General features: G+C 28.6%; 1 protein-coding gene across 2 annotated transcripts in view; it reads right to left on the bottom strand.

The window, feature by feature from the left end:
• Positions 1-15,925, bottom strand: part of LOC129914291 (protein Skeletor, isoforms B/C) — a 42,506-nt gene extending 26,581 nt beyond the window's left edge. For both annotated transcript variants that reach the window (XM_055993460.1, XM_055993461.1), the window contains exon 1: positions 15,601-15,925. In XM_055993460.1, the coding sequence (XP_055849435.1) occupies positions 15,601-15,655 (55 nt within the window). In that variant the 5' untranslated portion in view covers positions 15,656-15,925. The remainder of the gene's footprint in view (positions 1-15,600) is intronic.
• Between the last annotated feature and the right edge of the window lie 1,544 nt (positions 15,926-17,469).

Below are 17,469 nucleotides of genomic sequence, written 5' to 3'. Positions count from 1 at the left end.
TTCATTTTCGAAGAACTTTTTTAATAAAAGTTTTGAAAAAAAATGTAACTTATTTTTTTTTTTTAAAGTTCAACATCTAAACATAAAATTATTTTTTAATCATTTAATAACCCTTACTGTTGAAAGTTAAATAGCAAAAATTTAAAGTTCCTATTTACCACAGTCTTTGAGAAAATTAATTATTTCAATGCAAAAAATCAGTTTTAATAAAAAAAAAGTATTGAAATTAAAGTAATTTTTCATATTTTTTTCAAAAGTGTGATATATTTTACCTTTTTTGCTTCGAAATTCAACTGATAATATTTATGGCCAAAAATTTTTTTTAAATAAATTCATATTTTATTAGAAAAAGTTTGGAAAAAAGTAATTTTAAATTTTTCTAATAACATTTTTTTTTTTTAATTCTGAGTTTGAGGACCATTTTTTCAAAAAGTCTTGATTAAATTTAGTGGATTTAAATTTAAGAGATAAGAGTGAGCTTCTGGCTTTTTAAAAATGTATTTTAAAATATTGTAGGTGTTGCCGTTGTTTTCAAAATTTTTTTTTTTGTGTTTTAGGTCAGAATGTTAGAAAATTGCATTTATCGCTTAAACGATGGAAGATTGTCCCTTACTGCCTTCTATATATTTTCCTTAAATTACCTAGAGAATCTTTTGATATCATTTGTTTTATGAAATTTAAGAAAAAAAAAAATGGTTTTGTTAAAAAAAATTTTAATTTTAATTTTAAAAAACAATACGGCAACACCGGCAATTTTCACTCTATAGACTTTAAAGTATTTTCAATTACCTACGTTTGAAAAAAAAAATCGTCAAAATTAGAGCTGTTCGGCCGGGTTCCCTAATAATTTGCTTTAGTTACTCTACTATTAAGGCCGAAAGGCATTAGTATGTATTAAGAAAAATTAAGTAGGTATAACTTAGAGTGCCCGTATAGGGCCAGTAAGTAAGTTGTAAGTAATTGATAAATAGGCTAGTTTTTATGAATTTTTGTCTAGCTTTAAGATAGTTAAAATGATAAAAAATAAAAATGAATTTAAAATTGAAAAAAAAAAAAATAAATTAAAATTGGTGAGTGCCTCGTAATCTCTACGTCCGGAGTTCGATTCTCAAAAAATATTCTGAATTTCCATACGATTTAAAAACGATTTTTTTTCTAAATCGAAAACGTTCAGAAAAAACGCAACGCTCTCGTCGTCTAGGAATATTGTAAATCAAGCATGAGTCAAAAAATAAAATAACGAATAAATTACTAACTTTAAGAAAAGTTATAGCACAGGATTGTACGTTCATTTTATGATTTTTAATACATATTTTCTTTTTTTTCTCCCGGGTAATCGAGAAGTAAGGGTTAGCACTTAAGTGGCTTTTACTGTACCAAGAAAATGAAAATTTTTCCTTCCGAATAACTTTTTTGTCAATTGGTACCTATTTGATAAGGAAAATGTGCCCAAATATTTTTGGCCAGGTTTAAGACCAAAATATCGCATTGTGCGTCGTTAAAATTCAGTCGTATGATACTTCACTTTATTGCTGATTTTTTTGGCAATCCGTCCCTTGTGCTTGTCCCTTACACTTGTCGGCAAAAAAAAAAAAAAATCGGGAGCAAGAACTATGTAAGGTGATTCTAACTGACTTAAGTGTGCTGAATTCAGACCTCTTTACAGTTTTGTTCTATCACGTCTAGTTTTTGAGATATATTTATAATAGACCGAGAGCCGGCAGCATATTTTGGCAGTTTTGATATAACCGAAATTTGAGTATGCACATATCTAGATATGCACTACAGTATGTCAACGGAAAAAGTCTGGCAGTGATCTTTTTCAGCTTTCCCTTGCCAGACGCATCCAAAGTGCAGCAAAAAATCAACTTTTGGCGTTTTGGTATAACCGAATAAATGATACACCAAAAAATCATAAAAAATCCCCTGATTTCGAAACTGTGGGTACCGCAAGTTTCTTTTTCAGCTTTCCCCCCGCCAGACCGCTTTAAAGCATTTTTAAGTGCATTTTTCTAATAAAAAACCTAATTACTTATTTTCTGTTAGGTATAACCGAATGATGGTAACAAATTAATATTCTATGTCTATTCCAGGTCTAGAAAATATAATTTTTAGCCAGCTATTTTTCAGCCTTCCCTCTGCCAGACGCATCCAAAGTGCAGTCAAAAATCAACTTTTGGCGTTTTGCTAGGTATAAACCGAATAAATGATACACCAAAAAATCATAAAAAATCCCCTGATTTCAAAAATGTGGGTACCAGAAGTTTTTTTTCAGCTTTCGCCCCGCCAGACCGCTTTGAAGCATTTTGAAATGCATTTTTCTAATAAAAAAACTAATAGCTTATTTTCTGTTGGGTATAACCGAATGATGGTAACAAATAAAAATTCTATGTCTATTCCTGGTTTAGAAAATATAAGTTTAAGCCAGATATTTTTCAGGCTTCCCTCTGCCAGACGCCCTTAAAGGTTTCCCAAACAGGTTTTTCCATACAAAAAACACCTAGTTTCTGTTTTTTTCTTATAAAATTGAAATAATATTTTTTGTTTAGAGTAACCATATGGTGGCCAAATATTAACTTTCTCTGCCTTTTCCTGTTTAAGAAAATGTAAGTTTAAGCCAGTTTTGTTTCAGCCTACCCTCTGCCAGGCGCCCTAAAAGGTATCTCAATAGTACGGGAATGTTAGATTTAGTTATATGGGGGTCTGGGAAAAAATCCGAAATGCATTTTGACTTCAGGGCTCGAAAGAGCATAAACCCAGGGATCGAAAGAGTCTGAAACCACATTTTGTACAACCGCACCAAGAGTCATTTTGTTTGCCCCTATACAAAAAATTGCAATTTTTTTGAAGTTTTTTGCCTACAGATCGAAAACGGTCTGTCAAATCGAAAAACCAATATTGTAACAAATGAAGGTAATAAAAAGATCTACAACATTTACTACGAACAAATTAAAAAAAAAACGCTCAAGTAAAAGAGATATGACAACAATAAGAAAATCACTTTTTGACGTGTTTAAAAAAAAACCCTAACTTTTAAACCAAAGGGATAATCGAAAAATGTTATTTAACATATATTATAGAAAATTGAAATTATTTCAAGTTTGTCATACCTACATTGTTTTTCTGTAGGTTCAAAAATACGCGAGTTATGTGAAAAACTAAAATTTCTATAAAAAAAAAATGGCGGCCAAATGACTCTTGGTGCGATTGTACAAAATGTGGTTTAAGACTCGTGTCTTTATGCCTTTCGAGCCCTGAAGTCAAAATGCATTTCGGATTTTTTCCCAGACCCCCATATAACTAAATCTAACATTCCCGTACTATTGAGATACCTTTTAGGGCGCCTGGCAGAGGGTAGGCTGAAACAAAACTGGCTTAAACTTACATTTTCTTAAACAGGAAAAGGCAGAGAAAGTTAATATTTGGCCACCATATGGTTACTCTAAACAAAAAATATTATTTCAATTTTATAAGAAAAAAACAGAAACTAGGTGTTTTTTGTATGGAAAAACCTGTTTGGGAAACCTTTAAGGGCGTCTGGCAGAGGGAAGCCTGAAAAATATCTGGCTTAAACTTATATTTTCTAAACCAGGAATAGACATAGAATTTTTATTTGTTACCATCATTCGGTTATACCCAACAGAAAATAAGCTATTAGTTTTTTTATTAGAAAAATGCATTTCAAAATGCTTCAAAGCGGTCTGGCGGGGCGAAAGCTGAAAAAAAACTTCTGGTACCCACATTTTTGAAATCAGGGGATTTTTTATGATTTTTTGGTGTATCATTTATTCGGTTTATACCTAGCAAAACGCCAAAAGTTGATTTTTGACTGCACTTTGGATGCGTCTGGCAGAGGGAAGGCTGAAAAATAGCTGGCTAAAAATTATATTTTCTAGACCTGGAATAGACATAGAATATTAATTTGTTACCATCATTCGGTTATACCTAACAGAAAATAAGTAATTAGGTTTTTTATTAGAAAAATGCACTTAAAAATGCTTTAAAGCGGTCTGGCGGGGGGAAAGCTGAAAAAGAAACTTGCGGTACCCACAGTTTCGAAATCAGGGGATTTTTTATGATTTTTTGGTGTATCATTTATTCGGTTATACCAAAACGCCAAAAGTTGATTTTTTGCTGCACTTTGGATGCGTCTGGCAAGGGAAAGCTGAAAAAGATCACTGCCAGACTTTTTCCGTTGACATACTGTGGTGCATATCTAGATATGTGCATACTCAAATTTCGGTTATATCAAAACTGCCAAAATATGCTGCCGGCTCTTAGACTATAACTATTTTCACTAAAAACTCTCAAAAACTTATTTTCAATGTAGTTTTTTTTTTGTTGTTTAATCAAAAAAATATATTTATGCTTAATATGTTTCTTTTTAAAATCCAAGTCATAAGTCGGAAACTGGAATTTGGATAAAAAAAAAACCATTCATTATGATATGTAGGTAGGTACTAATATTTTGAGATACGAGTAGCATAAATTTCTTTTTCCAATAACTTTGAGAAAAAAATTAATTTGGAAAAAAGTATATATATTTAGAACAATAAAATATTGCGTTTTGAGATTGCATAAGAAGATTTGCAAAAAAATATTTAACGTTGGTGTAATTCGACGTCAAATGTACCAAAAAAAAAAAAACCGTTTTTGACCTGTTAATATTCAAGTATTTCAAAAACGTGATGTGCCAGTGAAATTTTGACTTCGGATTCGGAATCATCTCACAAAAATTCCTTAGAAAAGTATAGTTTTGTTCCAGCTCCATTTTCGTTGCCGATCAGTGTTATCACTGAAAATCCATTTGATGCGATGGCAGCTTGATAAAATTTGTCAAGAATATTAAATTGGTCATGCGAAATAAGTTCTAAAATATTTTATAATAATAATCTGAAAATTAATATAGGGTAAAAGCGGGTGAGATGGCATACCTTTTTTGTTTTTGTCATATTTTTCAAAGTAAACAACATTTCATATTTCTAACAATGCAAAAATGTTCTATATTCAATATCCAACGTATTGTTTGTTTTAAAGAATTTTATATTTTAAATTTATATTTTTAAATTAATATAGAAAAAAAGTTTAAAAAAAACCATCTCCCCCTATAGGGTGGGTGAGATGGTGCATGAGTTTGTTTTAGGTTTCTATTGTCAAATTCATTGCACAAATGGTTGAAGGATGTGAAGGAGTCAAGCACCAATGCATACTGTATAATAGATTGCAACTAGTCGTCTTTTTTATAAAATTTGAACTTGGCTGAATTACTTAAAAAAAAATATGTTGAGGGTGATATGGCACATGCTAAAACTCAATTAAAAAATTCTAGTAGGGCCATTTCACCCGCAAAAAACTGCGCCATCTCACCTTTTTGCGCATAACTCATATTCGTAGGCATCCATAAAAAGCAGATAGAACTAGAGCTTAGATTTCACACACAATGCATAACTTATACTCTCTTGTATGTATTGGTGTATTAAGGGCATCTAAGATCCCAACGACTCACAAAATATCGGAACAAAAAAAAAAGGGCGAAAAAAAAATTCGAAAAAAATCATCACATGATTTGCTTTGAAATTTTTTTTTATTTTTTGTATCACAGATAAAGAAACGATTACTGGCTACTTCGATTTAAAATATTTAAAGAAAGCTAAAAATATTTTTCGTACATTTTTAGAGCAATAAATGTAAAAGATATTTAAAGTGCGCCATCTCACCCGCCGCGCCATATCACCCGCTTTTACCCTAGATCAAAATGGTGTATTTGGTGAGGACTATTTAATACACAAACTGCGTGCGATAAGTATTGAAATCATCGATTAAACGAAGTCATCGAAATATGAATTGAAAGAAAACCCAAAAAAAGAGATTGGGCACTATTCAAAAATAATTGTGTGAAAAAAAAAAAAACAAAATAAAAGAATGCGAAATAAAAAAAATCAAACAATTGGCAATTTTCCGCCAATTTGTCAATTGTCAATAACATTTGTAACATTAATGTAATTAAATTTGTCTAGCGCACTACAAACAGATCTCATTAATATTTCCAGTAAGAAAAGTACATATTTGAAAAGAGCAATATTTTAAGAGGGTGGTAAGGTTTTTAAACACATTTTGCATTGAAGTTCAGTTTGGTTTTCATTTTTCAAGTTTGCGAGTCTACTTGCTTTTTTTTATTCCGAAAGATTTACAAATTTTGATTTCAAAGGCGGGAAGTCGTAAAATATATTCTGGATTACACTTCTTTTATAATCTATTATTCTTGTGCTTCTATACTTCACTTAGGATATATTTATAAAAGAACCTATGATTTAGCATTCCATGTGTCAACTATGTATAACTGAATTCACTTAATATTATGGTGTATGAGTTTGTTCTAAAATGTTTTCACCCTGGGTGAATTTTAGGCATGTTTTTTTTTTACTGAAAATTCGATTTTGCATCGATTACTTTTTCTGCGACAATCTTTTTGGGAAACCACTGCTAATTTAAAAAAAAATAAAATAAACAAATTTATAGCAAATTTACTTTTTTAAACCAATAACAACATTGATTGAAAAATAAAATGCACGATTGGGTCGCACGTACTTGCTCTTGTAATTCAAAGTATCTTTATCTTAAATATCTATTAGAAATTTAAGATTTTATTTAGTGTGGAGAAAAAAAATCGAAAGTTAAAAAAATTAATTTTTTTTTTTTTTTACATTTTACACTTCAATACGATGCACATAGGAATATTTCGATCAAAAACCTAGACAAAATTATTTTTTGAAGTAAAACAATTTATTTTTTATAGAAATTATTATTTATGCAATGAAAGATGGTTTTATGTAAATAAGTTCAAAAACTAAAAAAAAAAATAGTATAAAATTTCATACATCCAAAATGTGAAAAATTAAAATATCTAAAATATTAGAGCTTCTAGAAAGGAACCATTGTGATTTTTAGGCTTTTCGAATCCAAATGCATCAATTTCAATAACAAAAAATTCTGGAAAATGTTAACAACCAGTAATAAAAACGTAGGGCGTATGAGTGTTTTTTACTAAAAGTGCAAATTTCATTCGCAAAATATTTTGTTAATCGCAAAAATTCGCACTCAAATTTTTGATATTAAATTGAAATAATAGTCAAAGTTATTATAAATCTATATACTATAACAAAGCACTTAGACTTAAAAAAAAAAGCAATAAAAATATCTATATGTGACATACTCTTTTCCCACTGTCATTTAATTCAACAAAAACATTTAATATTTCCAAAACTATTCTTTAATTATTATTCAATACCTGTGATTGGATTTTTCATTTGAAAACTGTATGTTTAAAAGCACACTCGCTCATAATCAATCACCTAACAATGCTCAGCAAAACACCACAAATTAAAAAAAAAATCCAGAAAAAAAAACAACTGACTTTAAACTTGTTTTGTCACTCCACACAATTTACCACAAAAAAAAAAAGAAGTACATCATATGAGCCACTGTATATGTACCATCCGCTTTGTAAAATATTTAATTCAAAATTTTGATTTTTAGAAAATTGACTTTTGTCCAGCTTTTCGACCAGAATACTTCTATGTGCGATGTCTGTAAATTTTTGAATAAAATTGACTTATGTTTTGATGAAATATATGAACTTAAAAAATATGTCAATTTTTGAAAAACGGCAACGCCATATTTCCGCTCTCGGCATTTTTAAGAAAAACAAAAAACGCAGTTTTATTAGAATCTTTTATTCATGTAGTTTAATGCTCTGCCTGGAACACTTCAGAGCAACATTTTCTGTATTGCTTTTGAGTTAGAACAGATTAAAACAGATTTTATAAAACTGTCAAATAATGTGTTTGTTGGTTTTTGTTTTTACATTTCATGAAACTGTTCTGTTCTTTATTGTTCTATTGTTCATTGTTTACTCATTAAAAGCCGTGTTTTTTTTTTTTTTTTTCTTTCAAACTTTTATTTTAAATTTTTTCAATTGTTATTTAATATCAGACAATTTTTTGAACATTTTGCATTATTCTATAAATGAAAATTTCTTCTTGATTTCTGCATATTCTCAAATATTAGCTTTTCAAATTTTATTACATACAGATTATTAACCCTCTGAAGGCACACCTCTTTTTTGCGAATTTGGTTTATACTTTTTCATGGCGCCAGAACTTTTTTCGGTCACACTATTTTATGGAGAATTATATATGAAATTGATGTAGAATTTTCCGAGGAATTCGAATATTGTATTCACAATTCAAAAAAAACGTATTTTCACCCTTATAAAGACACTTTTCTGTGACCACTTTTTATTTTTGTCCTGCCAAATTCGCCCCCGTGTGCCGACAGAGAATTAAAAAAGTGAACTTAGTATAGTTGAATATGATTTGCAAATGAGTGAATAAATATTTAAAAAAAAGTCCTATTATTGGTAGTATTGATGATTTATTATAAAATAAATTTGAATTCAAATTTCTTGCAAGAATAAAATGATTTGTTTCAAATATTCCCAATCGTTTTCAGGATTAATCTTAGTTCTCGAACTACCTATTCAAACAATAATAAATACTAATATGAAATCCAAAAATCAATTCATAGGAAAATATAATGAAGTTTGAGAAAATTCAAATTTTGTAAAACGTGAAGCAAAAACATTGCGGTTTCGTCATTAAACCAAAGATTAATAAATTTAATTAAATTAATAGATACTTTTTTCTTCTTACATTGTATGTAAATAATTATACCTACATTAAAATAATATAATTACTACTTTTTTTGTTGGCATCAAATATAACACTTTGACGTAGCCGGTATTTAGCATAAAACCTCTCCTACTAACAATAGCTTCAATACAAAAACAACTAAACAAAAATCAATAAATTATCGAGAAACAAGAATTAACTTTGCAACAAAGAGGCAAACAATCAAAACAAAAAATGTACTCGTAGAAGAGGAAAAAAAAACAAAAACAAAAAATAGTAAAACAACGATCACCTTTACCTTGTAAGAGTTTTATTTTATAGTTGGGTCATTATGGTGGCACGATAAACCAGATTACAATTTGCAGATAAATCCACAACCACGCTTCTTCATCAACTTAGCTACTTTTAATCCCACCATCCTCATATCTATCTATCTATCTATTCAATTTCAATTCAACTTATCTATCCATCTTTCTATCAGCCATGCAGGTTGGTTGTATATTTCTAGTTACATCGCTTTATAACCGATCCACGACGGCTCTTTCCTAAAATGCAAGTTTTGTTACTTGTCTTTGAATCGTGATGATGATGAGATGCTTCTCTCTTTTTTTGCCACATTACCTACTTTTTGAAGTATAACGACTTATAACGACTATGAACTGAATGGAATGAGCTGAATACCGGCCAAATAACGATGTTGATGATGATGAGTCTGCTCCCAAATCTGAATATTTCTTTATTTTTTTTCTATAATTTACAGTGCGATTTGAATCATTAGATGCACTTGAGTGTGGAATTTGAAAAAGAAGTCACAAAGTTGTCACGAGAAATTCCTCTAGTTCGTGATGCTATTTTCAAGGTTTAAGCTTAGATCAAGGACTTTAGTTGACGACGTTAACACACACCTTTTTTAATGGACTTTAAAAGTGATAAATATTCTTAGATAAAGAAAAAAATTTTAAATGCAAAAGTGTGTCTAATCTATTAAACCGCACTGTAATTCTCTGGCTTTATAAAGCTCAGTTAGTTATGCAAAAATGTCAGAAAAAAAAATTTAAATTAACTGACCGCAAAATATCATTAAAAAGACGTTTGCAATATCAAAGAGAATATTCACAGCAGTTCGCCCCATTCAAAAAGTAAGACAAAAAAAAACAACACAAACTTCCGAGAAGTTCAAGACTTGTGTAACAACATAAAGCCGGTGAAACTGGTGCATAATGCTAAAAGTCGTGTGATTTTTTTTTAAATTTTTTTCTTCACTATTTCACTATATAATTTGTTTATGGAGACTGACTTTTATCTTAAGACCAAAGAGATACTTGGTTTGTTTTGTTGTCTAATTTATTAATTAACTTTTGTTATTTCCTTAATTTAACTGGAGTTGGCAGTTATTGCACAAAAAAAAAAAACTCTTGGAGGAAAATTGTTTTTGATGGTTTTAGTGGTTGGTTCATCATTAAACAATCATTATCATTTCTGTCGGGCGGCAACGGACAGGGACCGGACGAACGGATGGATGGGAAAAAGTTGCAATAGAAGATTTATTTTGTTTTTGTTTAATTTTTTTGTTTAGTTTTTTTTTTTAGTGAATGGGATGTGGTTTGTGTGTTACGCGACGGCCTTGGATAAAGCTTATTTTAAGTTACAACAGAAATTGTTGTTAGATTGCATTGAGATTACAATATTGACTTTGAAGATAAACGCGCACCGGTTGCCTAGTGTTTTAGTTAGAGATAAACATACATAAATATTAGGGTGGGTCGGAAAATCGAAATTCTTTTTTTTTGATTTGGTACTCCGAAAAATCGATTGCTAGACACCTCTAGAATATACACACCAAATATGAGCTCTTTATATTTATGGGAAGGTCCTCCGCTTTGCAATTTTCCATTTTTACATCAAGCTTCTACTAAAAAAAAAATAATTTTTTTATTAATTGACTTTTTCGGAAATTTCTTTTCATATTCTTGTAGGAAATTCAACGCTCTACAAAAAAGGCCTAATACACTTTTTTCGTTTATCTAACCGTTGAATAGATATTTGAGGTCCAAAAATCGAGAAAATCTTTAAAAATTCGTTTTTTGTTCTTAATTTTGTAACAAATTGAAAAATTATAATAATCAAACGCACAAGACATATTCTTATTGGAAATTGATTGCTCCACAAAAAAGGTTTTGTTAACTTTTTTCATTAATCTTACCATTCTAAAGATATTCGAGGTCAAAGTTAAAAAAAAAAATATAAAAACATTTTATATTTTTAAAAAATTTCCAATTCACTGAAACTTCATTATTTTCAAATTAGCAAGATATATTCTTGTAGGGGCTTAAACGTTCTACAAAAAATTCCTTGGAATCAAATTGATTGCTTTAACCGTTTAGAAGATATTCGTATCTAAACCAATGCTCACTGATTTCAATAGTTTTCTTATGACCCGTATGCATTGCGATTTGGATACGAATATCTTCTAAACGGTTAAAGCAATCAATTTGATGCCTAGGAATTTTTTGTAGAACGTTTAAGCCTCTACAAGAATATATCTTGATAAATTGGAAATAATGAATTTTCAGTGAACTGGAAAATTTTTAAAAATATAAAATGTTTTTATAATTTTTTTAAACTTTGACCTCGAATATCTTTAGAATGGTTAGATAAATGAAAAAAGTTACCAACACCTTTTTTGTGGAGCAATCAATTTCCAATAAGAATATGTCTTGTGCGTTTGATTATTATAATTTTTCAATTTGTTACGTTAAAAACGAATTTTTAAAGATTTTCTCGATTTTTGGACCTCAAATATCTATTCAACGGTTAGATAAACAAAAAAGTGTATAAGGCTTTTTTTGTAGAGCGTTCAATTTCCTACAAGAATATGAAAAGAAATTTGCTAAAAAGTCAATTAATAAAAAAATTATTTTTTTTTTGTAGAAGCTTGATGTAAAAATGGAAAATTGCAAAGCGGAGGACCATCCCATAAATATAAAGAGCTCATATTTGGTGTGTATATTCTAGAGGGGTATAGCAATCGATTTTTTGGAGTACCAAATCAAAAAAAAAAATTTCGATTTTTTTGACCCACCCTAATAAATATAGCCATTTACACTATCTATAAATTCTATTACGAGTATAGGTACCCATAACAAAAATTTTATGAATCAATTTACATATAGAAACAATTTTTTTTTTAACAAACGTGAGAAAGAGTTTTATGTATTAGTGAAAACATTTTTTAGTCATTTACACAGAGCTGTGGAAATTTTGTTTGCTTTACTTCCAATGATTTATTGCCTAACTTAATTAATCTCTAAAATTGAAAGCCGTTAGATAGGTAAATCGTCTTATTACGGGAAAAGGGGCTATTGTCCCCTTAATTTCTATGAATGAAATTAAGCTTAACTATTTTCTATTTAAACTTCTAGTTAAACTTCTCGATGAAAAATATGGTTACAGAGCTTAGAACTTTAAGGAGCGGTTAATGAGTTGCATCATGGAACTTGTCTTTTAGATAGAAACTCACGAATTTAATAAGATGTTTCAAAATTAAAAAATTCGATGTCTTGAAAAAGTCGTTTTAAATTATCAAAATTTCAAGGCTTCGAATTTTTTGAATTTTGAAATATTTTAATTAAAAAAAAAAAAAAAAACAAAACCAAAAAACCTAAATCAAACGGTTTCAAGTTCTTAAGGTAAAAATAAAATAGACTCTCTGAAAAATAGTGTAAACACACTCGAACCTTAGGAGTAAAAGTAAGGAGATAAAAATAATAAAGGAATAATTATTTTTAATCTCTTCTACACAAAAAATGTTCTTTGAAATCGGTTAAGTTGTTTAGGAGAAAGTCGAAAATCAGGAAAACGGTTCTATGACAGGTCGATATAATATCGTTTTTTTTATCATAATCGTTATATCAGTTTTTTTAGAAAAGTTACTTTTTTATTTTGGTTTTAATTCTTTTCAATTTTGGTTTTAATTTCCATTTCTTCAGTCATTGCATTAATTACATTTTCCAGATTTGAAATATATTTTATATGAAATAGAAAAAAAAAAACTCAATGACTTTAGTTCAAAGATAATGTGATTATTTTATGTTCACTGTACTGTATTGGATTATAGAATTATAATATTGATCTTATCTTGCTTCCGTAAAACCGGATTGTACTTAATATACTCAAATGCAAAAGTTAAATGTTTAACATTAATCATTATTGTAAATTTGTAAAAACTATTTTACTATCATTTACATATCAATATCTATATATTTCTTGCAAGTTCGAGGTAAATATTTAAATGAGAAAAAAATGAAATAAGAAAATTGCAGTCATAAATTTTTAGTTATGTATTTTAAATTGAAAGGTTAGGCTAGGTAAGAATGCATTATTTTTTTTGTATTATTATTATTATTTTTAGATGCAGATTAAAGGTCACGGATGTTGCAAAGAGTCAAGGTTATGTTTGATGAAAAATGCAAAGTTTGCAGCTAAGCTACATAAATTTGCAGCAGTTCTGTTTTAAGTTACAAATTGTTTTTGCCACAAAAAAACGCATTTTGAAAAGAATTTTATTATTTTAAATATTACAAAATAATGAAATAACATTGTGAATCAAATACAATTAAATTAAAGTTTTCTGTTCGGATTTGATCCAAAAGAAAAAAATTCTGAATTTAATATTCTGTTTTTTTTTTTACCAGAAGTGCGCCCAATTAAGCTATCAATACTCAAAAAAATTAATCACGATAGTCTAATCAACAGTGAGTTATTTATTATTACTGTTTTCGAAAACATATTTCTCAAAAATTAACTGAGATTCTTTTGAAAAAAAAAAAACAAATTTTTGTTTGAAAATCTATTATTCTTCTTTATGACCGGAGTGTCTAAAACAAATATTCGAAAATTGCGGAAAAATATAAAATCTAGGAGAAAAGAATCTCTTTAATAACTAGTCGTTAATTTGCAGAGTTACTTGAAAATATACAATTTACTAGTTTATTTAATAAAACTGAAACAATGTCCTGCACTTTTACAGAATCACTCAGATAATCTGCACACTCTAACTGATTACCATAAATTAACCTTAATACTCGTATTAACTCCAATACATAATTTTAAAAGTTAAACACAATACAAAAGCGGCAAAATAAAAAAAAATGTTCTGGGAGATATAATTCTCCAAACCAGAAGAAATAAAATGAAACAATCGAACAATTAACAGAATCAAAAGAAAGAACTCTAGACAATATCAGTCGTCAAAATAACTTTTTTGAAATTTGTTTTGTTCTTTAAAGTTAAATTTTTCATTTAAAAAAATACATTGAAAAAAATACAGGTTGAATAAAAATTTCGCTTTTTTTCTCGAAAATTTTTAATATTAAATTTTGACTCTAAATTTCTTCTTGGTGAAAGTCAATAAAATTCATGGTTCAAATTATTTTCAAAAGAATGCTCAAAATAATTTAATTAAAATCGGTAAAAGAAACTGACAAACGTTAGACAAAAATTTAAAAGACCATCAATAAATTTCATGATTTGAAAATCTGGTTTTTTCAAAACTTTATCACCCGGTCTTATTTACTTTCAAAAAAAAAAATTATACAACTCAAAAACTTCCTATTCAGGGTAATTTTTTCTCCTAATTGGACTCTAATATTTGGAAAACATAATTTATTGTTCCGATAGTAAAACATTTAATATAAAAATATTTTAATATCGAGAGTTAAAAAATTTCTGCTCAATTCGTATGAAAAATCATAAATGTTCTATGGCCATTGTAAATAAATATAATACGTCTTATTTATTTAAAGTTGTGTTAAATACCTAGCTTACTTTAAATTAAAAATAGTAAGTTTCCTAATTTAAAAACACGTCGGCTATCATTCGAACTGTTTTTTTTATTTTTCAAACGAAAGAGCTGAGGTGAAAACTTTATTTGGTTTATTTGGCTACCTTAGATGTGCCTATGGTTAATTATTCAAGACAAATCGAAATCAATCTAATTTAATGACCTACATATTTGCATCAAATACTTTTTATATATTTTTAGCACAAATGTTTATTTCCACCAAGAAAAATTGTTCTAGAAAAACAGCTTTGAATGTCAAAAAAAAAAACTATACAAATATCATATAGAAACATTCTGTAGCCTTGCCTTGGCATCACAATCTCATAACCACATTCCTTCCCCAGTTGTATGTCAAACTGCACATCTAACTTCATCTAACAATATTATCAACTCTGCGCAATATAAATACAACAAAAAAAAAAAAGTCGACAAAAAAAATGCAAGAAGCTTCAAATTACCACTAAAATTTCATATCATCATCGGAAACACGTCTCTTAATTGCTGCACCATCTCAACAACATTCAAAGTGTGGCATCAAAACGGTTAGACACCAATCCATAAAATATAGCACTATCTATCTAAATCCCGTAGACCGAAGTATACAAGATACACAACTATCATTTTATTTGAATCGTATGGAAAAAAAAAGTGAATCAAGGAAAATAAAATGAATAAAAAATAAACGCAAGAAAAAAAAACATCACTAGCAGCATCACAAATTATTTTATAACATTTTCGCCTTTGGCAATATTATGACCAACTTAAATGCATAAGACACCAGTTAAGCGAGTTTTGTTGTGCTCTTTTTTTTTTTTTTCTTTCAAATCTGCCTGTTGTTGGTATTGTTGGCTATTAGTTTAACAATTTTATTAATTTTTTTTTGCTTTCCTCTTCTTAAGTTTAAAGAAGCCCGTTAAATATTTGCAAAAATATCCAAAAAGATAAAACTTGTTGAAGGGAAGATAGATCTATTTTTAGACTAGCGAAAGAATCTAGTTCAACTATGCACACTTTTGGATAAATACCTACTTTCCAATTACAACTCAAGGATTGAACGCTTTTACTTACATGCAATGTTAATTAGTCCAATGAGGAGAAACATAAATTCCTTAAAACTTGTCATGATTTTGTTGTTTTTCTATTTTCTATTTTTAGAGCACACTTCTAGGATGACCGATATCCTTTTTTTTTTTTTTTTTTGCTTTGAACTTAATCCTCGAGAGGTTTTATTTTTTTATTTTATTTAGCACTTCACTTGAAATTAATTTAATTTAGTTTTTCTTTTTGTATACGAAATCAAATTAAAAAAATAAAAAATAAATTTATTTGATTAACCATGCAGAGAAAAATCCATCCAAACAGTTGTGACACCCAAACCACACTGAATATTGAAGATCTACTAACTTCAACAGGTAGTAGGTACACTTCACCTCAGATTCAAATCCAAACTTAAGATCGACGACGTCGAATACGACGGTGACGACGACAACGACAGAAAGAAATAAAATAAAAAAAAAAAAAAATATAAGAAATATCTCACTAAAGTTGAAGTTGTTTGTGGTGCTTTTGAGAGTTAAGCGAATAATGGCAGTGTAACAACATCCACAACATGGCTGATTGTCGAACAAAACGTAACTTATAAAAGTTAAAAGCCATCTTATTGTAGCCATGGTCGATGATGGCAAATCAGGAGAGGATCGGTCTTAATAATTTAACTTTTTGGATTAATGCAGCATTTAATGGTATTAAGTATAAGTACAAAGCAGAAAAACATAAACAAAAAACAGATTTTGTTTATGACAATAGAAGTTTATTTTTCTTACCTTTAGAGCCCAAAAACAGTTTTGACCTTGCTCTACTCTCAAGAGTGCATTAATCTCTTCGAAAACTATCACACTCACTTAAAATTAAAAAAGTCAAACCCAAAAAAACTGTTGTTTATCGATGCGTTTGAGTTGAAATTGACTTGATAAAGTTACCTAAATGTTTTTTTTTTTTTAGATTTTTCTTGAGTTTCATTTTTTCAATTCTAAGGTAAGTTTGTGGCGATATAAAAAGATGAATTCAACTTCATGCCAAAATAATGTTTGTAAAACTAGCTAACGCAGCAGATGTTGTTTTGCTCCTCAAAAATTTTATTGATGTCTACCTAACCTGAATTTAGAATTTCGCCTAAAAATAGTAAAATGTTAAATGGGCCAAAATACTATTTAGTGCCTAAAAAAAATGTCCCTTTTTTGTAATTTCATTTTTCTTGAAGAAAAAGAGTACAAATTAGTAGAAAAACTATAACTATTGAGTTATAAAATTAACATTATTTACTTTTACAAGTTTGAAACCCAAATTTGGATCGAATTGTTTACAAATCACGGTAACATTGTGGTTTATCTTTGTAACGCAGAGGTATTTAAAGTTTTAAAGCTGATTTTTGGTAATAAACTATTAAGATTATTTAATAGAAATTAATTTTTCTGTGATTTAACTTCATAGGAGACTTACGTTGTTCCTATAGTTTCAAATAGGAATATCAGAGAGCTTAATTATATGATTTTAGAAATAAAACTGAAATTTGCAGTAAAGTAACGCAGTTGTTTGGTTTTGATCACTTTCTATTTAAACTGTCATAAATATAGAAATACCATTTCAAACATATCGGTGCAAATGTTTTATTTTATAATATGTTAAAGTATAACCATTCTATGTCAACTAAAATATATGAAAATATATTTATAAAAATGTCCATATTTTTTTTTCAAAATCCACTGTCCAAGGGACAACTTTTTAGGCACTAAATAGTTTTGCTTTATCAATGTTTTTTTTAATAAAGAGCAGATGGTCATTAATTTAATTCAACATTCACTTTGAATCAGTCTCCGTGTTCTGAACGCCTTTCGCCGAGTTTAAGTTCCATAAAACTTTGCCCTATATTTTTTGCAC

This window comes from Episyrphus balteatus, chromosome 3, assembly GCF_945859705.1.
Source record: "Episyrphus balteatus chromosome 3, idEpiBalt1.1, whole genome shotgun sequence".
In the NCBI taxonomy this organism is placed as follows: Eukaryota; Metazoa; Arthropoda; class Insecta; order Diptera; family Syrphidae; genus Episyrphus; species Episyrphus balteatus.
This window is presented reverse-complemented; position numbering and strand designations above follow the sequence as displayed.